A 25,663-nucleotide genomic window follows, 5' to 3' on the forward strand; every position below is an offset into this window, starting at 1 on the left:
CCCCAATCGGAATCACAGTAGGCAAGTGAAGGCCCACTGCGCATCGCGTGTTAGAAGTGGATGGCTGTTTTTCGTTATCTGCACAGATGGCGACGGCGGTTCGATTACCACGCATGCGCTATCTACATACTATAGCTGAGTGGATTACGCAGCCGAACATATGGCGGGAAGCGAACAAGTGTTATATGTTTTTGGAAGTTTTTTAAATGAAGCACACAATTTTATGCTCTAATGATGAGGTGAGTAGGTTCAACAGTAGAATTGATTAAAAACAGACATTAGAACCAGGAACTAATTTGAAAGATTACCATACACCGACTAACTTACGTTCGCTCCCGGGCGCAGAATCCTACGATCTCTCGTAACACCTCATTCGCACCTGCGCGCAGGATCACCATTGACCGACAGCACCCGAGACCCGACTTTTCTCTCAATCGGCGCTCAGTTCTCGACCGGCCGCGATTCAACTCGGACACCCGAAAAATAATCGAAAACCCTAAAGTACGCGAAAACGCGCGTCCCGCGTACCGCGCATCGTTCCGTCTCGCTTGCACTCACAGTTGCCATACCCTGAACTGTGTGATCAGTCGGAGGCCGGAGTGCAAGAAAAATTCCTTCGAACGATCCCAGACCAAACCAAATGAGTGAAATATGGCGTTACGAGTGTTCAAGTGAATATCCCTCGAAAAACGACCGCCGGCCAAACCGTGGAACCTGAGCTCCGCCAATTTGTTTACTAATTAGAGACAGCGAACGATGGGCAATCAGTCAACGAAACACTCCGGAAGGCCGAAGAAGGCCGTTCACTGGAAATCAGCAGGTGAGCCGATTTCATTCTGTGCGGCGGCGGATGAGAATGAAAATTTTTCCCTCGCCATTCCGTCACTCGGCCAGTCAGTCAGTTTGCAATCTACACGGGAGAGAGAGCTGCCAGCGCTTATTTTTAGACACGAGTCAAATATTTACAGTTGAAATACAATTTCATTTGCGGATTCTTTCGATGCCACTGGCAGCAGCTTTTCTTTCCCGAATACGGCCCCCGAAATACACGAACGTTGAACCATTGACTGAAAGCGGCCATCGATGATCGAGCAGTTAGTTATTGATGTAATCATTTTCTTTCCTTTTTTTGGCAGAGCCCCCTTCACCCCCGGGGAAGCCAATGTTGGTGCCAGGATCGCCTAACTCATCGTTGCCGGATGTGGTCACGATTCGTTGGAAACGGCCGACTAGCGATGGCGGTTCGCCAATTCTCGGCTACATCATCGAGCACCGGCGGACGGGTTCACCGCACTGGGTACGGGCAACTGCTCACTTGATTCAGGTGACCGAGCTGTCGTTCAGTGGTCTTGAGCCGGGCTGGCGCTACCAGTTCCGGGTTCAGGCACAAAACATCGTTGGACTATCGGAAAGCAGTGAACTGTCGGATGCGTTGACCGTAACACTGCAGCGTGCGGCCGAAGCACCACCGAGGTTTGTCTACGAACTGATCGATACCACTGCAATCGAGAACGAGAAAGTTGAATTCCGAGTTTCCGTAGCTGGAACACCTGCTCCTGATATTAGCTGGTTCAAGGACGGGTTTGAAATGTTTAGCAGTCGCCGGACGAAGATTTTAACCGAGGGGGACTTCAGTGTTCTGGTAATCCACCAGGCGGCGTTGACTGATGCAGGAGAGATCAAGTGTACAGCGTCGAATCGGGCCGGGCACTGCATGACTCAATGTAATCTGGCTATCAATGCCTACCCGAAAATTCGTCTACCGCGTCAGTACGAGGATGGATTAATCATCGAAGCTGACGAAATCATTCGACTTAAGGTTGGAATCGCTGGTCAGCCGACGCCCGTTGTTGAGTGGAGTCACAATGGTGAACTGTTGTCCAGCGGAGGACGCTACGAAATTGAGACCACTGATAAACACTCCGCTCTTCGAATATCGAACGCTCAAAGATCGGATCGCGGCGAATATAATCTTCGGGCATACAACAAACTCGGGGACGATTACGCATCGTTTCTTGTAACCGTAACGGCACGTCCTGAACCTCCTGGGAAGATCAATATTAGTGTGGGTCTCGGAAAAACCATTACCTTGCATTGGTCTGCTCCGGAAGATGATGGGGGCTGTAAAATTGGCAACTATATTGTAGAGTACTACCGTGTCGGTTGGGACGTCTGGCTGAAGGCAAACACCTGTCGACAACTCAGCACTACTTTGAGTGGACTATTCGAAGGTTCTCAGTACCGGTTTCGAGTTAAAGCGGAGAATCCATACGGAGTGAGTGATCCCAGTGAAGAATCAGACACGCTATTCATACCGGATCCGAAACGCGGGATCAACAGTGCGACCCAAGTGCCGGAAGTTAATAACAATGGGAACGTGTCTCAACCGCTGGCAGTTCCTCGCAAACGACGCGAGGATGCTCGATCCCCTGCACGCGATGTCGAACAAATTAAGAAGATTAGAGCTTATACCGAGGATACAAGCACCTACAACCGTGTCGAAATAGTCCGTGAAATGTCCTACGGTACGCGAGATGAAGATCTCTTCCAGCTGAAGCAATCGGAGCCTCTCAGAAGACCGTCACCGATGTCTTCTTCCCCGCAAGGTTACAATCGCACCGAGACGACCTACGAAGGATCCGCGTTTCGATCGAAGCAACCGGTGCCTTCGAAAGCGTCAGCTCCAGCTCCTCCTCTTATCAACCACCGTGAAACTAATTCCCTAAAATCAAAGCAACCCGAGCCGCTAAAATCTAAATCACCATCTCCAGCACCAATGCCGCTTCCATCGGTCATCGTAACCGCACCGGCGGCTCCCGTTCTTCCACCGGAACCGAGCTATCCACCACCCCCACGACCACAATCCTTCACATCACCACTGAAAGCGATGGAGAGATTCTCCAAAGATCCAAGCCCTCTAGCGAACATAAAACCCGCCGAATCCGATAATCAACTGGCGCCGACGACGGCGGTGGCAGTGGCGGCGGCGACGACGGCGCCAAGTCCGACCTCACCGACTAGCAATCCAACGATTCACAGTAGCAGCGAGTTTATGCTGGTGCTTTACAACGATCAGGAAGGGAAGAACAATAAACGTAAGTGCGTTATACAATTCAAGTGTATGTGTGTATAATTCTAGATGATCATTATTAGATACAGATAGGCCAATAGTTAGTGTGCGGAAGGTGCGCGTTAGTTGAGTCAGCACATTTCGCACGAAAACATGCTGCGTGATGTGACGACATCACTCCGGTGGTTATCCATTACGTAGCAAAGCCGACTAAAATAGATTCGGTTTTGTTACTGTTTTTGCTCATTTTGGCGTAGGGATCTGACACAGTGAGAAGATGTGATTGTATTCTAGCAAGTTGCATTTTTTTTTGGAAATGCCCTGATATTATTTTTATTCCTTTTATTTACTTGACAAAGGCCAGTGTGTTAGACTGTTCAGATATTGCAACGAGCTAGTAAATATTCTTTTCATCTGATCAGCTGTTATAAGCTTCAAGTTTGAAAGTTCTTGCATATTGAATTGGAGTATCGAGCCATAATTAAGTTCGAATAGAATACAAACTAATTTAAAAAAAAACGAACCTATTGCCACACCCATATGGTTTATAAGCAAAAACGTACGGTGCTTCATTTTCAATTATTACAAAAAAGAACCAAAACCAAAAAAAAAAGTATTAACTCTAGTGTTAGTTGAACAAATTGAACCGAATAAAATAATTTTTTTTTGAACTATGTTGTCTCAGGAATCAAATTTTGTGAAGAATCGAGAAAAGGTTATTGCATCATTTAGATCTAAAATCAGCTAGTTTGTTTGCAAACTGCATATAGATTAACAATCGGACTGAAATCGTTCAAAAGGACTAGCGATTACAGATAGGGTCACAGGCCCTTATTCAGACTGAAGGAGGACATTTTAATAAACAAAATAAAAATATTTATCTAAGGTTAAGGATCAACTGAGAAAGCCTCGAAAAGAGGCCTATTGATACTAATAGCGTGCGCAGCCTCTTTCATTACAGGATGCTAACCAGCGATTTCTATTTGTTACTAAGGATTGAAACCTGCAATGTTCTTTTAAGCTAATTTGTTGCTTTGCAAGTTTATTACAAATTAATGTAAAAAAACTATTTTTTTTAAATCGATGGACGAGTAGATATTCTGGAGCGAGTTAGTAACAAGCATAGAACTAGAATAAGCAGAACCTAATGTCAGTAGTCTAACGTTCCATCATGAAAATATTGCTTTTTTCATTTTCACGCATTGATTTTCCATTCCGTGTTCGCAGAGTATTTTTAAAACCTTTAAAAATTCAATACTTGCATCAAAATAATAAAAAATCGCGAAATTAACGACGCACAGTGGTCCCAAACTCGAAAAAAACGGTCAAAAGCATTTCGATGCTTAAGCGTCTTCAGCCGAGTTTCATAAAACCTGATAAAGTATCTGATTCAATTGGCACTTAAATTTCTCTTAAGGGGGTGTCCCATTTCGGGAATATTTTTTTCATTCAACAATAAAAATATATTTTTGCCTTTCTCAGGTTATGCAATCTCTCTGAAAATCATTAAACCAATCCTAGTCCGGAGGGCCGACACCGATACCCGCTTCCTTGAGCCATTTAGCTCCCAGCTTTATCGAGATTAACTGGGATATTATCCTACGTCGGCAGAGAGTTCGCCGGCAACGGAATTTCTCTCGGTACCGGTACCGGTTCATGAACCAATTAGCTCCCCTTTTCTTCACGGTTCTGTTGGGTAGTCCACGGCGGCGAATCTACCCTACCGTGAATTCCTCGGTGGTAAACTGCTCCCGACACCGATGCACTTTTCTGTGAACCATTTAGCTCCTTGCTTCGACTACTCGGTCTAGCCCCTGGCGGTGGACCTAGCCTACTCAACGGGCCAATCATTAGGTGCTGAGGTCCATCCAGCGATTCCGGTTGGAGCGTAGCTTACGGTTCACTGGCGCCCTGCAGCGCGGAGAGTATACTCGTAACCACTCTATTGACAGCGTTCCAGATATGCTTGTCGTGGCACATCTTTTCGACGATATTGTCCACTGTCACACCAGGCATCCCCCTTCGGACTTCCTCGAATCTAGGGCATTCGAAGACCACGTGTTCCGGTGTCTCTTGCACGTTCACACACTTCGGGCAAAGGGGTGAAGATGCGTTTACAAACCGATGCAGATACTTCCGGAAGCATCCGTGATCTGACAAAACTACGTCAGCAATTTGTTGTCCAGCTTTCGAGTTTATGTTTTCGAACTGGTTACCTGCTTCTAGTTCCTGTTTGGAGTTTTTATTACCTTCCGACTCATATCTTTCCGCTTTTTTTTAATCTCCGAACAAAAGAATACGATGTTTTGACCTTTTCAGTCACATCTCGGATGAAAAGTTTCGGATTTTGCTTAATCGTCCTAGGCACTGCATTCCGCTGCGATTTGAAATTGTTCCGCTTGTCGCCAGATCCTGGTTTCCGATCTAAAGTTAACCGATTCTTGAAGCGTTTCAAAACGCAATTTACTGTCGAACGAGGAACCCCCGAGGGACTGCCCTTCCTACGATCATTCTTAAGCGGACACTACACGAAACAGAAATATTGTCAATAAATATATTAACAAGACTGCTTCAATCCATCAATCCCATTTAAATTCTACAAAATCAATATTTTCAAGATGACCTTACACCATCAATATATTGATTAATATATGATTTATTGTCAATATTTCTGCTCGTGTAGGGTCCGCTTTAGGGATAGACCATTCCAACATCAAATTATGGTGTTGTCAATTTTAGCTTTGTCAAACTGCAAATGACGTGAAAACCCAAGATGATACCGGATAAGGTATAGGCATACGTAAGCTGACCAACCCACAGAGATTCCACTCCATACAAAAGTTGGCAACAAGCAGAAAGGTGCATGAAAACACTTATTTGATAACTTTTTTCGATGATTTTAGGTTCCTGAATGCATTTCCAACATAGTCTAAATCGAGAAATGTATGATTGTCATCATATTGAGTGGGTAAACAATTAAACGGGCGCATTCTTTAAGAAAATATATGTTGCATTTTCGTTGCAATAATTGTAATTCCCGGAAGTCAGAAATTTTAATATCGCCAGTCAATAATGATATGAAACTCAAAAAAAAATTGAAAAGTTTCGAATAATTAGAAAACAATCTGTATTATTTGTATTAATGAAGTACAGTAATGACCGGATTTTATTAACTAACCGTAATTTTTTGTTGATTCATTGAGAAAAATAATGAAATCGAAAAATATGTTTGATATCTCATTTACACAATTTGAAACAATCAGAAAAAGATTCAAGGTGGTCCATCTCCTTTAAGCGCGGGCATTTTTATTTGGCAGAAGCCTGCAACTTGTTGTCTAATTTTAAATCTTCGGATCGATTTAAACAATTCCAAATAGACTGGTTGTCCAGAGGACGCATTATATAAACGAGTTTGAATGGTGAATCTCTCCAAAAGTGAAATTGAAATTTATTTTTTTGATTTAATAGGGACAGGAAATTGTCATTTTCAACAAAAATATTTATTTTTGTGATAAGAACCTTTTCGAACAAATTTTGAAAAAAATGGTTTTTAAAGATATTTTGACGAAAAGGCATTCTAGGGTAGAAGTCGACATATACAAATAAAACATAATTGTTTACCAGATTCAAATAGCTCCGTAACATCACATTATAACATTTGGAATATTTCGAACTTGTTCTAAACTATTAAAAAAAAGGTATCAAAAATTGAGATCGTGTTGGATTAAGAATTTAAAAATTAGTATAAAAGTATTAGTGTGCTAATCTTGATACCCTAGGGAAAAATTCGTTAAGGTACACAGAAATGTATACCAAAAATGATAACAACGACTTCCGTTTCTGCCTTTTTTGTCTCATTTAAGAAACTTGTTGAATATTGGATTTACGCGCCATATGTTTTCCATTGAACGAATAAGAAAAAGTGTAAAACATCTCAATTTCAAAATATTTTGGAAATATGTATCAAAGAAGTGGAGGGAAAAAATATAAGAATTTTGATGCAGGGTCTCTGAATTCATCTCCGCCATGATTCTGATCGTGAAATAAAATATTTAACTTGACTCCTAATTTATAAATCATCTGTAATAAGACTGCTACATAACAGCCAGCTAACACATCAACCAAAAACACTGCTATTGCTAGATTATACATAGCATTTTTGAACATTTTGAGGTGTTATTCGAGAGTTATCATAATTGAAAAAAATGAGCGGCTCATACAATTACCTGTTTCTCAGTATTGAAAAAGAAAGGAACGAGATTTTTGAAAATTCTTCTTTTTTTGCTATTTCGATAAATATCAGGTGAATAATTTCTATACAAAATAGTTTAACAATACATTATTTTTTTAAATTAAAAAACTAGCCAGCGAAATCTACTGTACTAAACTCAAAAAATGGTCGTAGCATTTGCATAAACAACAGCAAAACAACTTCGTTAAAAAATCCTTTTATTAATAATTAAATTTAGTCGCTGCAGTCTGAATTCTCCTCGTTCGATCCAATTTCCGTATAATCAATCGGCTTCAGTAGTTCTTGAACATCATCAGACAAATCAGCTCTTATTTTAGCTTTCTCTTTTCCTCTTAGAGAAGATATTAACGGATCGGATGCAATTAATAGCCCATGAAATATATCCGTATTGGTAATGCAATGTCATCAGTCGTTTGAAGCTGTGTAAAGTTAATCAAAATGTTTACTTATGAAACTACGTTGTAATCGTCATTTATTAAACATAATTTATCAATATAAAATATATTCAGCGAACACCAAACTAAGCCAAATTAATAATCAAATATGATCAGTCAATAATGACGTGGAAAGAAGTAAAAAAGGCAAAAAGTTGGAAACGATGTAGAATATATTTACACTAGCGTTATTGCCTCATGTTTTATAAAATACAATACACACATGGCCCAATTAAACGTAGAATGTCAAAATAGTTATCACTGCCAATTATCCAAGATAAACAATAATAAAATTATAAGAGCAAAAAATTACTTAAAACCAATGAAACCTCGATGTCATCTTAGAGTGAACGACTTGACAACAATACTATATTATTTTTTTTTTTTTATTCATTTCGTTTATTTGATAGGCACAAATGCGTTAGCTTGGCGGTGCCAAATGCTTATGTTTTTACATTTTGGATATCTTAAAACTAGGAGGTTACAATGTTGAAATATTTTTTTTACAAAGGAAAAAAAAGTTTACAGCTATCTTAAGGGACCACTTCAACGGAAAAATTACATCGACGATGAAAGTATTTTAGGAACACTGTTCATTACTTTGATAGGTTTTGACAAGACACGCATTACAAATAAATGAGCGTCACATCTGAAAAGGTCCTTTAGTTGTTACACGTATTAATAACATGCGAATAATGTCGATTTTGCATGAAGCTGATCTCAGATGCGTGCCTAAAGTTTTTTCAGCAATGAACAAAAAACCGAATTGGGTTCTTATATGAATTGCAGCATGGATTCCTTTTTATCACTACTGGTCTTGTGTGAATCCACTCAGCATCATCGAAAATGATTGGAGAAATGAAGTAGGAATTGAAGAATTCAATGCAAGTCAGTTGCAATGTAATTGAGTGTGACGACGCTTTCCAGATTCTAAGTTGCTTTTTCTTCCAATAATCATCTGGCAAGCATTACTATCACTCAATACCAGCTGGAAACTTTCACGTCAATACAATAATGCAATTACCCCTGTGTGCGGAGCGTATAGCTAATTTACAAAAAACGACTGTTTATAAGTCCTTGGGTATAACTAGTTTTGCTTCAATAGATTTTTTATTGTAGAGGTTTTCAATCACAACCCCTTGTTCAGGGTTAAGAAAACCCGTGCGATGGTTTCAAATCGGACCCAGGTGAGCTGCGTACCACACAATCCATTTATAAACTATGATGTATCCGCGTCTTTCAAGAGATTTCGAAGCAGGCATTCAGTCTATAGGACAATTGTAAGAAATGAACACCATGACACTGAAAGTATTTGCAGATCGGTTCATGAACGTACGACGAAAGTCTCATTGGATGTCCATTGCTGCGTATCTAGTCCTCATAGTCCATGCCCGTACGTCGTCCTAGAAAAGTAAGACTCTACATATCACCAGCAATCTTGTCGATTTTTTTCGCCCGCTGATCATCTCTTGTCCTTCTGTTGGATCAGCTGTTGTTATATGAACGACGGGGATGTTATTAAAGCAGTTGTCGCAATTCGTGTTCCATGCGTTGTCTTCATGGTTTATGTTATATCTGCTGCCCACCATAAAGGTTTCACAATACCTTCCACTCGAAAACACTGAGGGTACTTTGGTCCTTTAGCAGCACTACAATATCACTAGCCTCTGTCTCTTCTCCGTGTTTCTGAGGTTCGCATGGTACCTGGTCGTTTCTTATCGAACATGCTATTCACTTGACTAGTACCATGACTGAATGTCATAAACCACGCCATTACGTGGATTTGTTTCAAAATTTTGTCTTAGAAGGGCTACTAGCTACAAAAACAATTGTTCAGTTATTTATAATATAACAAACAAGACCTCGTATTGTTTACTCATCCACCAGCTCTCGATCACACGCTGCTGTAACCCTTTACCGATATTGAAAACGTGCATGACCTGGCAGTACAGAGATATAGAACTGGTCCCTCAAAACAGTAATGAAATGTCCGAGGTCAATTCAAAAAGAATTCATAAATTCAGTAAATTTGCATCCGTTGTTCCGTTTTGCGTCGAATCTTGGGAACGATGGCTTTACTTTGTTTTTGTTGACGTCTAAATCGACACATTTTGACGATTTTTTGCGTACAACATATGGCAAAGGGGCATAATCGTACACCATGCTCCTGCACACAGTCCGTAAGGTGGACGAAAAAAAATGGTAATCCTCGTAAGTAGTTGAAAATAACAGTCTATATCAAACGAATATATTCATTTTATTCGTCAAACGTGGCCGAATGTTCCATGACAATACACCTAGTTTGTTTCGATTGATTGTGCCAAGCATGCATGCAATGAATCATCAATTTGAATAGGCTTGTATGGTACCCGGTAAACTTGAGTTTATCTTTTGTTATACAGAATACTTACAAAAGTCACATGTTATTTGTCGTGCAATATGTTAGATGTCGGCTTATTACATTGCAATTATTATACTGATACAAATTTATCTCCGAAATAAACATACAGTTACATTACAGGTACAATGTACAACATTGGCCTTAGTAGCATGTGAAAAAATAAAACATCGATTCCCCAAAAGTAATATAAACCCTTTTCAACTTGCGGCCTAGATTTAGAATTTGACATCAATGCAAGTCAAGTCATTTGTATCAACAAACAAGGGATACTGTTGCTAGCTGGCCATGAGATATGATTTTATCCAAAAAGCTTTCACGCTGTAACAAACGGTCGATATTGAATGGTCAATTATGCTAGCAAATGTTCATAGCTTTATTTCAAAGAAATGAGATAAACGCTTACCTGTATTACTTTTTCCGAAATAAAACTTAGTCTCAAAGACTTATTTCATGTTTACATTTTACTATGATGCAATATGTGTGTTTCGCAAGATTACATATCCAATTTTGACCACAATCTAATAATTTTCACGTAGTGCTCGAAAGCCTTCTGATATGCTATAGTGTTGCCGATGGACATGTAAACAAACATGTTTTTACACAAAACTTACGGACAGGAAATTTCTGTTTCGGCACTATTTTTCAGGGAACTATAAATTAGGAAAGCTTCTAATACTTATCATAAAGGGATCAAGGTATGTTGAGTGAGTTCTATTATTTACTTACGGAGATAAATGACCCAGAGTGCTGCAGTGTCAGAGAGCGCCATACTGCGGCGATCTGAACTGAGATGCAGATTTTTGGGACAGGAAATCTTCGTAACGGATAAATATTTTGATTCGATGAGCATTTCTAAATGTTTCTCGACTTTTATTTTAGGTATCAAAGAATAATGGAGACAATGCACATTACCAATACATAGGAAAACGTGAAAACATACATATGCGCTATTATCACAGATAACATTGAAGTGGTCGGTTAAGACTAGAAATAAGATTCAATATACAAGAGAGGGCCAAAAGATTTTTTTATGAAAAAATTTAAAACAAGGGATTCACTTTGATATACAAGAGGGGGAGTAATAGTATTTTACGAAATATTTTACGGTTATCTTAAAACTAACAATATAGTTTAGTACACAAAAGGGGGAACAAATATTTATGAGAAACTTCACAGAAATCTTAAAACTAGGGATTCAATTCTATTTACAAGATGGAGGACAAGAGTTTCAATAAAGAGTAAAAATTATAGCTATCTTAAAACTAGGAATACAGAATACTAATTTGAATTTTTTAACTAAAACTTATGCTTGGTCAAGATATTCAGAGGGTGGCTTATTTCCGCATCAATGTAGCAGCAGTTGTATCAAGGACAGGGGAGAGACAGGGAAAGAAGAGCAAAACTTGCAACTTTCGCTCGAACGGGGGGGGGGGGGGATCAGCGAAACAAATTTGCGCCTCAGTCTAGTAAGTCGTCGAGTACCGGATTGGCGGATGGTATTCTTCGGACCCGCGGGGAATCCTTCAAAAGTCATCGGACCTCGAGTCGCTCTCGCTTCAGTTTCCTTCTATGCAGGCGTAGTGGTAAGGGCGACGGCGGTTACATAGTGGCACTCTGGAACTGATCGGTTCCACAAGGCAGGAGGAAACTCTAAAAACGAGAAATAAAAGAGAGGGGCTAAATTGGGATATTTATCGTTTTTATGAAGGTATAAATAAGGGACATATAGGGGAAATCACGAGTTGCCAGCATATCTCGGACTGGTACATTGGGTGGTCTACCTCGGGCCCGAAGGGATTCCTTTAACTGAGACCTGGCGTCACAATACCCGGCGCATACCCAGACAACGTGTTCGATGTCGTGATAGCCCTCGTCACAAGCGCACAGACTACTCTCCGCAAGCCCAATACGCCGCAAATGCGCATCCATGGTGTAGTGATTGGACATAAGTCGGGACATTACGCGAATAAAATCCCGACCCACATCCATCCCCCCGAACCAAGGCTTCGTTGATACCTTTGGGATAATCGAATATAGCCATCGTCCAAGTTCCCCGTTGCTCCACGAGGTTTGCCAACTGTTGAGCGTCCTCTGACGACAAATACTAAAAAATTCGTTGAAGCAGATTGGTCTTTCGTATATGTCACCATTTAATGCGCCCACCTTTGCTAATGAGTCGGCCTTTTCATTGCCCGGGATAGAACAATGAGAGGGGACCCAAACAAAGGTAATCTGATAAGATTTTTCAGATAACGTACACAAGGACTACCGTATCTTCCCCAGAAAATACGGGAATTGCTTTTTAGGCTTCACCGCACGAAGAGCCTCGATAGAGCTGAGGCTGTCCGAAACGATGAAGTAGTGATCTGTGGGCAGAGTGTCGATGATCCCAAGGGTGTACTGAATTGCAGCTAACTCTGCGACGTAAACTGAAGCGGGATCATTGAGCTTGAATGAAGCGGTGATAGTATTGTTGAAGATACCGAAGCCAGTGGACCCATCGAGATTTGATCCGTCAGTGTAAAACATTTTGTCGCAGTCGACTTCTCGGAATTTATTATAAAACATATTGGGGATCACTTGCGGGCGTATATGGTCCGGGATTCCACGAATCTCTTCCTTCATGGATGTGTCGAAGAATACAGTAGAATCAGAAGTATCTAGGAAACGGACACGATTGGGATTGTACGAAGAAGGATTGATGCTCTGTGCCATGTAGTCGAAGTACAAGGCCATAAATCGGGTTTGAGAATTAAGCTCGACGAGCCTCTCGAAGTTTTCAATCACCAACGGGTTCATAATGTCGCATCGGATGAGCAATCGATATGAGAGTTCCCAAAATTTTTTAGCGGAAGAACGCCCGCCAGCACTTCGAGACTCATCGTATGGGTCGAGTGCATGCAACCCAAGGCAATGCGCAAGCAACGGTACTGGATTCTCTCCAGTTTGATGAAGTGTATGTTCGCAGCGGAGCGGAAACAGAAACACCCGTACTCCATCACCGACAATATCGTTGTTTGGTACAACCTGATCAGGTCTCCTGGGTGAGCACCCCACCATGTTCCAGTTATTGTTCGGAGAAAATTGATCCTTTGTTGGCATTTCTGTTTCAGATACCTAATGTGACATCCCCAGGTACCTTTAGAGTCGAACCAGACCCCGAGATATTTAAATGTGAAAACCTGGTTGATCGTTGCACCCATTAATAGAAGCTGGAGTTGCGCCGGCTCACGCTTCCTAGAAAAAACAACCAACTCAGTTTTCTCCGTGGAGAACTCAATACCCAGCTGAAGAGCCCAAGCAGACAAATTGTCCAAGGTATTTTGTAATGGTCCTTGCAAGTCGGCAGCTTTGGGCCCTGTAACAGAGACCACGCCGTCGTCTGCAAGTTGCCTTAGCGTGCATGAATTGGCAAGACAATCGTCAATATCATTCACGTAAAAATTGTAGAGTAGGGGACTTAGACATGAGCCCTGGGGAAGACCCATATAGCTAAATCGCGATGTTGTTAAATCGCCATGCGAAAAGTGCATGTGCTTTTCAGACAACAGGTTTAGCAAAAAGTTATTTAAAATTGGCGAAAGACCATGCTGGTGCAGCTTCTCTGACAGAATGTTGATAGAAACTGAATCAAAAGCCCCCTTAATATCCAAGAAGACTGATGCCATCTGCTCTTTGTTAGCATAGGCCATTTGGATTTCTGTAGAAAGCAACGCAAGGCAATCGTTCGTCCCTTTGCCTTTGCGGAAGCCAAATTGTGTATCTGACAGTAAGCCATTTGCTTCAACCCAATTGTCGAGGCGAAACAAGATCATTTTCTCGAACAACTTCCGAATACAGGACAGCATTGCAATCGGCCGATATGAGTTGTGGTCGGAGGCTGGTTTTCCTGGTTTTTGAATGGCGATGACCTTCACTTGCCTCCAGTCATGAGGGACAAAGTTACCCTCAAGAAACTTGTTAAATAAGTTCAGCAAGCGCCTTTTTGCAGTGTCAGGCAGATTCTTCAGCAAGTTGAATTTGATTCTGTCTAACCCTGGGGCGTTATTGTTGCATGATAAGAGAGCAAGTGAAAACTCCACCATCGAAAACGGTGTTTCGTTCGCGGTATCGGGAGGAGACGCGGCGCGGCACGTTTTCTGTACCGGGACAGAGTCCGGACAGATCTTCTTGGCGAAAGCGAATATCCAACGGTTTGAATATTCCACGTTCTCGTTGGTACTATTACGGTTACGCATACGTCGAGCCGTACCCCAAAGAGTGCTCATCGCTGTTTCTCTCGTTAACCCGTCGACGAACCGGCGCCAATAACTGCGTTTTTTGGCTTTCATTAGACTCTTCATTCGCCTTTCTAACGACGCGTACTGTTGATAGCTAGCGGGTAACCCGTCTTCCCGGAAGGCCCTATATGCAGTGGACTTTTCCGCGTACAGCTCTGAGCACTCTTTATCCCACCACAGGGTGGGAGACCGTCCATGGGTATTCGCGCTGGGTACTGGTTTAGTCTGAGCTTGATTCACACTATCGAGAATCAAGCCAGCCAAAAACCTGTACTCTTCCTCTGGAGGAAGTTCTTGAGTGGATTCGATTTTAACGGATATCGCGGTCGCGTAACTCTTCCAATCAATGTGCCGTGTGAGGTCATACGATACATTGATTGTTTCCGATGGTCTTGAACCGTTAGCAATTGAAATCACGATAGGCAAATGATCGCTACCGTGGGGATCAGGGATCACCTTCCACCAGCAATCTAACTGTAGCGATGTCGAGCAAAGCGATAAATCCAACGCGCTTGCGCGTGCTGGTGGTGTAGGAATCCGCGTCATTTCTCCCGTGTTTAAGATGGTCATGTTGAAATTATCGCAAAGATCTTGGATTAATGTTGATCTATTATCATCATGAAGACAGCCCCATACCGTACCGTGCGAGTTAAAGTCTCCCAGAACTAGCCGCGGTGCCGGTAAGGATTCCGTGATATTACAAAGCGTTCGGTGCCCTACCGAGGCTCTAGGAGGAATGTAGATGGAAGCAATGCAAAGGTCTTTACCTTTGATTAAAACTTGACAAGCGACTATTTCAATGCCTGGTGTCGAAGGGAGGTTAATTCGGTTGAAAGAATAGCACTTTTTGATCCCCAAAAGTACTCCTCCATAAGGGTTTTCTCGATCCAGACGGATTATATTAAAGTCGTGGAAGTTGAGATTTATATCGGAAGTTAACCAAGTTTCACATAATGCGAAAACATCACATTTTAAACTATTTTGTAACAATTTAAAGGAATCGATTTTCGGGAGGATACTTCTGCTGTTCCACTGTAGAACAGTGATCGAATCGGTGATCTCGTTCGATGACTTAGCCATCGAAGGATACGATCGCTGCAAGGAGGGGCCATTTAGTAGTCAACTGCTTCAAAAATGTTTGCACTGTAGGGAGAAAACGTATCAGAAGGCTTTTAAGAGGATCAGTAACATTGAAAGCGGTGTCAGAAAATTTCATTAGTCCGCTACTGGACTGAGTATCTGTTTGAAAAAAGGGGACACTTGGGGTTTGTGGTATCCCTGGAAGTGGTGGATACTCCTTGTTAGAATTAAAATTTCCAAGTCCTGGAGCAAATTGCTTCGGCTTTTGTGCATCACTTCCGTTGGATTTATTGATTGTAGTTGGCGCACTCTGAGTGGACGACACCTTGGCACCCTTACGAGGCAATCTAGGGGAGGCTAGATTTCTCCTCTTCCTGGATTCCCCTGGGTTAACCAAAGATGTTCCCTCTTGTGGGTCGTCAGATTCTTGCTCAACGCCAGCCAAAAGAGCAAAGGAATTTTCGGAAGGAACAGATGGCGAAACAATCTTTAGCATTTCTTCATGAGAGTGCCTCGAGCGATCCTTAAGGGAGCGTCTAATTTTATCCCCGCGCTGCTTGTACGCCGGGCATGACTTAAGAGCATGCCGAGGGCCCCCGCAGTAAATACACTTTTCAGTTTCTCCACCGCAAGCTTCATCCTCATGCTCTCCCTTACATTTGCCGCACCGTTTTTTATTGCCACAATAAGTGGCTGTGTGGCCCAGTTGCTTGCAATTGCTGCAGTTCATCACCCGCGGTACAAACAGGCGAACAGGTAGGCGAACCTTATCCAGGAGGACATAGTTGGGAAGAGAAGACCCGGAGAAAGTCACCCGAATCGAGTCTGAAGGAGAAAAAGTTGTCTTATCATCTTCAGTTTTTGCGGAATACAATTGCTTGCATTCCAGAGTCTTCACCTGTTGAAGTGAAGGGTCCTTAAAGCAGCCAACCCCGTACTTCAACAGGTCTTCGCATTTCAGACCCGGTTCAGCGACGACCCCATCGATCTCCACTGCCCTACAAGGCACATACACCCTGAATTGCTTCGTAAAACGCTCGCTGCGAGCAATCTGGTTTGCCTGCTCGAGGTCATTTACTATAACGCGTATCTTATTAGCTCGAACGCGTGTTATCTGAGCTACGGACAGGTAGTTAGCAGTCAGCTCCTGTGAGATCTCTAGAATATTGGGCGATTTCGTGTTGGGCCGCAAATACACGACCCAGAGGCCATTTGAACTGGCTGGGTATGTTTTAATACGAGGAGGACTGGGGGAATCAGGGGAGGGAGTAATTTCGGGTTTATCCGGTAAATCTATGGGAATATCATTCCCATCCAATGTTACTTCGCCCTCGGCCATTAAGGCACGAGGATAACATGTGATGTAAACGAGAGATGAAATTTATATTCAGGGGAAAGGGAAGAAGTAGAGTCCGATCGGGGAAAGGGAAATGAAAGAAAAAAAATACTTAGCTTATATAGCGGCGATTCCGGCTATTCTGGTATTCACTTCACCAGCCTGCGCACCGGCGAACAAAGACTGCCTCAAACAATGGTTGACCTTCACTGACAATATTTATACTTATTCACTTTATGCACGGCACCAGAAAACGAACTGCTTCGATCGAGAGCTCGGAGAGTTATGATAAAAAACACTTATAATCTCAATATAGTTTCAGCTTATTCTGAAATATACCGTTTTGAAGCGAAAAAACCCCAACTTCGCATATAAAATCACAAGCGCACAACGACAAAAATCCAACTTTAGTATACTGAGTTCACACATAATTTATCCTGAAGCACATGAGAAATTCCAAATTTTTTTTTTAATTCTCAAAGGCCCCCCTCTCATATTACGAGGGGGGGGGGGGCTTTGAGAATTTTGAGAGACTAAATTTTTTTTTTCAATGCCCTAATGAGAAATGACGAAAAATTACTGTTTTGTTTTGTCTCCGGCAGATCAAGGTCGGTTTTTATGACCATACTTCTCAATATTCAATATTTAATATTCAATGTTTCCTTTTAAAACGTCTTGCAGTTTGATTTTAGAGTAAATAAAACCGGAGATATAATCAAAAGATAATCAAGGGTTTTATCAATTTGTCAAAAGGGGGAGGGGGGGGTACTACCATGGACCGAGGGGTGATACAATTGACACAAAAGTTTAGATATCTATATATTGGCCCTAGATGAATAATTGCTCCAAATTTGGTTCAAATCTATGAAAGTCTATTTCAAGTGTCCATTTTTTTTTTGATAACTTCGCGCGGAATGACCCAATATACTAGGCGACATCAGAGTCTTTCAATATTTATTGAAGCAATATTTGAATGTTTTATGATGACACCATAATAATCGAAAAAGAAAGTAAACACAGAGAAACTCTCATTTCCGTTATGCCATTTTCATATGTTTATCTAGATTTTATATATTCATCGTTCTGTCTCATTTGCATCGCCAAAAAACAAGTTATTGATCGATTAATTACATATTTTTATAAGGGTTGGATTTTACATTTTTGTATCTCGCTCCCAGAAAGGACTAGAATACTAATCGCGAGATAGTAAAGGCAATCGCTTTTCACTATATGGTATTGTTCTTGGAATGTCATGTTTCGCCGGAATAAAAAACAACAACAAGGAATAATAAAATTGATTCTATTAAACATAAGCAACACTTCCGACTATCGGTTGTCCGGAGCTGATCTTGCTTTTTTACAAGCACGGTGTTTTTTTCCTATTCTCCTCGTCAGTAACTAAGACAAACTTAATACTAATCAGATAAGTCGAATCTCGCACCAAATTAGCACTAGTTAGCAAACAGACCCTCTGTGCTTACTACCAGGGCATTACTCGGTACTGGTCAATTATTTAGCGTTCACGCAAGACTTATAAGTTTTTGGATTTTAGTGTCTAACTAGCGCCAATTTGGTAATGGATTCGGCTTATCTAACTAGCATTAAGTTGGTGTTAGCTACTGACGATACATTACGGTAGCTGGCTGCTTTCGTCGTATCATTACTCAGTTTCAGTATGGATATAACCTTTTCGAGTTGCCATTGCGACGGGTAGTAGCACAGATATAAGTAGCCGGTGAATTTTTTACGAGTAACGATAATGATTGCACGGAAAAAAATCCGTTCATAAATTGATGAACAAAAGATCATGATTTCGTGAACTTAACGATTTACGAAAATCGTGACCAAATTCCTAAAATTGTCAATAATAAACCTCGTATTCATGAAACTATTTATGGTTCTAAAAAACTAGTTCACCCCAAGTACATACATGGCGTTACATTCGAATGTTTGGTTGGGTTACTGTTGTTGTTCCCTAGACATGTTTAGTTTTTGCTATGATTCTTGTTCATAATTTGGGAATACACAGCCGACAGTCAAACGATGGTCATGATTTCAGATTTCAGTTTATTCGCGATTTTTGTGATTTCTCATCACATTACCGTGCTATTTCATTCATGAGTTTGCTATCGGATTTTTCTGTCAGACTGGCGGGATTTACGTTTATGATTTCAGGATCATTGTCGCACATTTCGTAATTTCTATTCACGTTATCGTAATATTTTAGTCATGAGTAGAGTGATTCATGTTCATGATCTCATGATCTTAGTCACGATTGTTGATATTTTTATCACGAGTAATGTGATTTATGTTCATGATTTTAGGATCTTTGCCATGATTTTCGTGATTTCTATTTACGTTGTCGTGATATTTTAGTCACGAGTAGAGATTTATGTTTATTTATGTTCTTGATTTCAGGATCTTAGTCACGATTTTTGACATGTTTGTCACGAATAGTGTGGTTTTTATGTTCATGATTTCAAGATCTTAGTCACGATTTTCGTAATTTCTGTTCACGTTATCCTGATATTTTATTATAAAACTTACTTTTCAATTTGACAGGTGACAATACATCACACTGAACCTTACCAAATGAATAACGTTGTTCGAGGACCTAACAGTTTTCTTATATCTACTGCTCGTACCTATTACTGGCCGCTAGTAGCTGAAAATTTCATGAAAAAGTGCATGGAACAAAAATGATTCCACGAATATTACCCCAAATTTCATTACCATTCATTTCATTACCATGTTGCATGAAACTGAAAATGATAAGGAATATATTTTAAATATTACAAGCACACATAATATATCGTAAATCATGTGAATCATGAACTAGTTCACGAATCCATGAATAATATTTCATATTTTTTTGAACTATTTGACGAGCACGAATGGTAAGTAGTGACTGTTATGTAAGGTATCATGAAACAGCTCACGAGTGCATAAGCAATATTTGATGATTTTGTGAACTATTTCACGAGCACGAATGGTAAGGCGTGACTATTATACTAGGATTCATGAAATAGTTCACGTATACATGAAAAATATTTTATAATTTTATGATTTATTTCACGGGCATGCATGATCCGTCGTGACTATTATACTAGAAATCATGAATTAGTTCACGTATACATGAAAAATATTGCATGATTTTGTGAACTATTTCACGAGCACGGATACAAGATCGTGACTAATATATTAGGAATGATGAATTAGTTCACAAGGATTGAAGGCTATGAAGGCTTGGGTAGGAGTATGCAATAAGGGGTAGCTACTTTAAAATTAAAACTGATTTAAAACTTCTTAACAAGTTGAAAATTTTCGGCAGTGTCCAGACCCCCCAGATCTTCCTCCTTAATCCACCGCTGGTTTCAAGCCATGTTTCAGTGTCGACTCAAGATCTTGGCTGTCGATCCATTGTATGTATGTGAAAATCGTACTGAATATGTAATATACATTTCCATCATTGTATTGAACATAACCAGCCATGGAATCGTAGTTTGAACAAATGAGAAAGGCACAATTGCACCACTAGGTAGGTTAAAACAGGTTTTTTATTTGCGAAAACAACTGTGTAAGTGAAAGTACGGCATTTATTGAATCAATAATAAATAAATTGGTTTGAACAAAAAGAAAAGTGAAAAAATCGTGGTTTTGACATTTTTCACAAAAATTACTATGACTGCAAATTTTCAACCGATTCGAAAAAAAAATCAAATAATTCTAAAAGTTGAAAGAATGGTCTAGAAACGATATAAAATGGAATTCCGGTATTTTCGAAAATTTGCACCTATTTGGAAGAGTGAAAGTTTAAAAATCGGGATTTGGAAAATACCACGAAATGTGGTGAATATGGAACTGAAAAAAATATTTCTGACCAGTAATACATTGGTAACACGAAACGTTACTGTTACAGCTGTTACTGTGCTCAAATTATACTTGCGAGCCATTGTTTTGAAAAACTATAAAATATAAACAATAAAACAATAAAAATCAGCAGAAATGAGAACGATTTTTTCTACTTTAAAATTAAATTAAATTAATTGAATGCTTAAAAACGATTTTATAATACTAATTGTTACTTATCTAGTGAAACAACCAGTATTTAAACTAGTATTGTCACGAGTCACATTTCCATTGACAGCACGAAACCTGACGAAACGCTAACGGCAACCGTATACTGGGGTACAAATGTATCCCACGCCAACTTTGACACCTGCTTCTACGAAGGCTATAAGCAAACTGGCTATACCATCTTTTCCTACTCTTACTAGGAACTCTAAATCGAATTATGGTTAGGGTCCCAGGTCGGTAAATGCTGAATTCTCGTCTTCACAAGGCCCTAAAGAAGGCGTGGGGTACATTTGTACCCCAGTGCAACGTTCTAGGGTCAATAATATTGAAAAAAATGACACTTTTTGGACCCAACTCAAAAAAGGTAAAAAAAAAACATTTTAAAAATAGGTCTCCTTTGGTCAAAGTTGTTGGTGTTTGTTATGAAAATCACGATTTTGTGCCAAATTTCTCTATTCCCCTCCCCTATTACGTAACAAATTCTTCGAAAAAAAAAATTCCTTCTGTAAAAACATGTTACGTAACGTATTAGCTTACTCCCTCTTCCCCATATGTCACAACATGTCACAATTTGTTGTATCTACCCCCCCCCCCCCCTAAAAGCGTTACGTAATTTATGAATGGTTTCTTAGAATATCGAAAACAAAGACATAGTCCTACGCCAATACTGCAGAATTATCGGTAAAAGACTATTCATTGAAGTATTGAACCCTGTCATCCAGAAATTTAGAAACAATGAACATTTAATAAAATACTCCTAGGTCGTTAAAAAACCCTCTAAACTCATTTCACTCTTTCTAGCAACGAGTCAATGTGTCACTCGTAGTTGTCGTAGAAGGTAGTCCTGGTAGTGTCCAGACGATCCCATCTCTATAGTTCTACACTTAGTTTAGTATAGCAGTCCATGCCTGCTATCCTGTTGTCAAATTCTAATCCCACATACACACAGCCTGCTAGATTCACACAGTTGTTTCCACTAATCGCTTGTGGAATTCCACCCAGCAACCGGTGATTAATTCAATGTTTATTTCATTCTTCCCATCCCGCAGACAACTCAACCTTCGACTTCGAACTGGACGATATGGCACCGCCACCGCCTCCACTATCCATGTCGGCACCGGAACTGAACGTGGAACCTCCACCGGCACCTCTAATGCGATCGTCCGTTAGCTCTACCGAACTGCTGTACGAAAGGGCGATGGCACGCTTCTACCAGGCGGTCGCACTGGAAGAATCCCAAAACCAGCGGAAAGTCGAACGTAGGAGAAGCTTTGGAGCTGCAGAGCAAATATCACAGCAACAGCAGCAGCAGCAAAGTGCACAGGAAGCGGCCGCAACTCGATTGGCCGACCGTAGAAGTAGCCTCCGGCGTAGACTCTCCGGTGACAAGGATACGATCGTCAAGCAGTCCAGCTTCGAAGCGGATGCTAGACAACATTCCAGCACGGTTGAGGAGGTGATTCCCGAGGAGAAAGAAGAGGCTGTAGACAGGGTAGATGTATCGATTGATGAACCAATGGGAGAGAACGACGAAGCCGTTTCAATGTCGTCTTCAATGGATTCAATGTTAGAAGAACTGAAACGTGAGGAATCGAATCAAACTAGCAGATCGAGAATCATGAGTGATGATGAGGAAATGGAAACTTACCATCCTTCGCAGCGGGTGCTTTCCCCGTATACCAATCCGGACCCGAGCCAAGCGATTGAAGTGCTAACGAAACCTCTACCGCTACCCGATCCGAACTTTGTTCCTAAACCGATTCTGAAACGGCCTTCGACGGAACTTCTAACGAAAGATGACAGGGAAAGAAAAACGTCACCGAGTAAATTAGATCGAAAAGGATTGATGAACATATTCGATCTTAAATTATCATCGAAGGAAACGCAGCCGCCAGTGGAACGGGAGAAAACACCGGAGTTGAAGACGACTGTTGAGGAAGCTCCCCAAATAGTTCCGGCATCGCCATCTGTTTCTGTTCAGCCAGAATCAATTGAGCCTGTTGCCGTGAGTGAAGAGCAACCATCTTCTGAGATTAGTACGCGTTCGGAAGTGGCTCGTCAAAGGCGGCTACAGTCCCGGCAAAGTTCTATAGAAGAGTCGAAAGCAGTAGCCGATTTCTACGGAGAGATCCTCCAACAGGTGGAGAGTTCGAAGAAACCACGAAAACTTCCGCTGTATATGAGTCCGGAGGACGTTCGTAAGCTGAATGAGCGTGGACGCTCGAGGGAGAATTCGAACGATCGCTTCGTTAGATCTCGATCCGGATCAAGATCCCCACTGGAGGATACCTATCGAAATCAAAAGTCTCGATCGCCTTCTCTCACATCGGAACAGATTGCGATCAAGGGTAAGCCTGCACGGGAGAGCAAAATCCTCCGGCAACGATCCGCGTCAATCGAACAGGATTCATCACGACCACCGTCCGTTACTGGTCAGCACTCGAAGACTACCGCTATCAGATCGGAAACTGCATTTAGCCCAAGTGGTGCTAGTGAGGAACCGATTAGAAAGAGTCGTCCTCTGCGTGAATCTACTGCGATTACCAAGAAACGGAACGTATCCAACACGCGCTCTCGTAGCAGTTCTCGAACCCGCGATGCTGAATCAATTCCCGATGATCCTTCGAAACGTGATGGTCTTCTCAAAACTCCGCTTAAGATTCCCGGCGCAAAAATTATTAGTCCGGAACAGAAACCACCCCCGCCTCCACCACTGACACCCTCGATCCAAACGACATCACGAACACCACCGACCCCGGAACCAGAGCCACGATCACGTTCACAATCCCGCACCCGAGAACCAACGCCCCAGGAAGCTTCCGTGAAATCTGCCCTCGGCTACCTGACCGACGTGGCTCTGTTCGTTCTCGCCTGTTGGTTGTATCTCTTCAAGAATCCCAAACTGGCGATCCCGGTCATTGTACTGATCATGTATCGTCACATCAGTGATGCCCTGCGGGAACGAATTCCACCCTGGGTAAGGCGTCCCATTAGCTAACCGAATGGGGTGCCAGGAACGATACAAGGGATCGTTGTTGGATTTTGTTGTTATTGTTAAAGACATAATCTCAATGAAGCAGGAAGGATATTTTCTAGCAGGTCTGAATGACGTCTCTGTGACAGGAAGAAAACCATGCACTAGAGGATGTGTGGATCGATCGTGGCTGTTACGTTCACTCAAGAGAGAAAATAGTGCACGAGAGATATTCACTATTTTTGATAGCTATTGTCAACTGAACGTCAAAATTAGGTTTATGAAATTTATTATCGGTGACGTAACATAAATATTCTATTCTTTCGACAGAATATGGTTTAAATCTCGTACTCTGTTGACGAGTGATGTAGCGTCGGGAATCATCTGAATGGATTTGTCAATGATGGAACAATATCTAGTCTTTCGAAATCTAAAGCAATCCGAGGATAGACGGACGTGATATTAGAGATGTTACTCACATTAATCGTTGGTACAGTATAAATACGCTGAATCCTTGTCTATAGTCTCGACATCTCAATCTTTTGTTTATCATTTATCTGTCAGTTTCACTGCAATCGAACAAAATAATTGCTGATACCCTCGTTCGAGAAGAATTCGAAGAGATTTTGCTCGAATTGAATGCTTTTGACAGGTCTCATGCTAAATTGGAATGACACTGACAGATAAATGGTAAACAATTGATTGTGATCTTCAGTAAAGAGATTCAGTATTTTTAGAACTATTTGCACTTTTCTGTCTAAATAGCTCTGTTGTTAGTCAACACTTTAGTTTCAAATTGGAGAATCATTGTCAAAAACGATTTGCAGATTTCAGGAGACCGTTGTCAGGACCAGCTTCGACTAAAGCAAATTCGATCAGCACGGAAAAATATATATTTTGCCATCATTGTCAACGACAAGTGCACGAAATTTAGGAATCTACAGCTGACCGTCTTCCGTTTTTTAGAATGAAAAAAGCCGACATACGGAGAAAAAATCAAGATTGTAGCATTCACAACCATTCCCGTTTCACACCTCTTCTCAGCGGTATCTAAGAATTCTAAATCCAAAAGAGAACAGCAGGCCTTGACAAATCCTAGTCATACTAGTCATAGACCTGGCTATTTCCGGTCCGCTGTGTGGGACGGAGTACGAAAACTCAACCTACGAACCTGTCAACTGTCAAGAGAATCGCATTAAACTTAATTTAATGCCGGCTAGTAAACTCCGACAATGTTTACATCGTGTTTTGCACATTTGTTTGCATTCATCACAGTAGTCACATTTGTTTAGTCATCACGCACACGTTCAATGCCACGATAAATGTTCTATCAGCCGAATCCATACGAAAATTATACCATTATTATTATTATTAGCAAATTGTTTACATTGCGACTTTCCGTGGTTGCATATGTCAATACTCACAGTCACATTTCAGAACGGGAACAGTGGAACTCATAGCAATTCACGGTGCTCGAAACCGCACTCGAAAACGTTGAAGCACACGCCGCATTTGCACGTAACCTCACTCTTACTCGCACACACGCACACAGTTTTGATGATACACACCACTATTGTTGTTGTGTTTTTTTTATATTTGAAGGTCGATGGTTTCTCTCGAGATTATTGATTAACATTACCTATTATTATTATTATTATTACTATTATTATTATTATCGTCGTTGTATGTATTTTTTGCAATCATTGCAAAGGAAGGAAAAGCGAGACAATAAACTTGTTCTTAAAATAAAACACCGAAA

General features: G+C 41.1%; 1 protein-coding gene across 2 annotated transcripts; it reads left to right on the forward strand.

Moving 5' to 3' along the window:
* The first annotated feature begins 450 nt into the window (after positions 1–450).
* Positions 451–25,663, forward strand: LOC131689206 (titin). Of its 2 annotated transcripts, XR_009305360.1 has the most exons (4): positions 451–820; positions 1,137–3,095; positions 21,980–24,394; positions 24,732–25,663. XR_009305360.1 is itself a non-coding variant. In XM_058974136.1 (3 exons), exons 1-3 carry the CDS (start codon positions 757–759, stop codon positions 23,926–23,928), a joined length of 3,972 nt encoding a protein of 1,323 aa, XP_058830119.1. In that variant the 5' UTR covers positions 451–756; the 3' UTR covers positions 23,929–25,663. The 2 variants fall into 2 exon arrangements, 1 of the variants encoding a protein (XP_058830119.1); XM_058974136.1 differs by having other exon boundaries at positions 21,980–25,663.

The sequence above is a fragment of the Topomyia yanbarensis genome, chromosome 3 (assembly GCF_030247195.1).
Source record: "Topomyia yanbarensis strain Yona2022 chromosome 3, ASM3024719v1, whole genome shotgun sequence".
In the NCBI taxonomy this organism is placed as follows: domain Eukaryota; kingdom Metazoa; phylum Arthropoda; class Insecta; order Diptera; family Culicidae; genus Topomyia; species Topomyia yanbarensis.

Bases quoted from the DNA above. Each gene is read 5' to 3' on its own strand.
- LOC131689206 (XM_058974136.1), top strand. From the start codon at position 757: ATGGGCAATCAGTCAACGAAACACTCCGGAAGGCCGAAGAAGGCCGTT. The intron at 821-1,136 runs GTGAGCCGATTT...TTTTTTTGGCAG, and splicing joins CGTTCACTGGAAATCAGCAG to AGCCCCCTTCACCCCCGGGG. The intron at 3,096-21,979 runs GTAAGTGCGTTA...CCCATCCCGCAG, and splicing joins GGAAGGGAAGAACAATAAAC to ACAACTCAACCTTCGACTTC.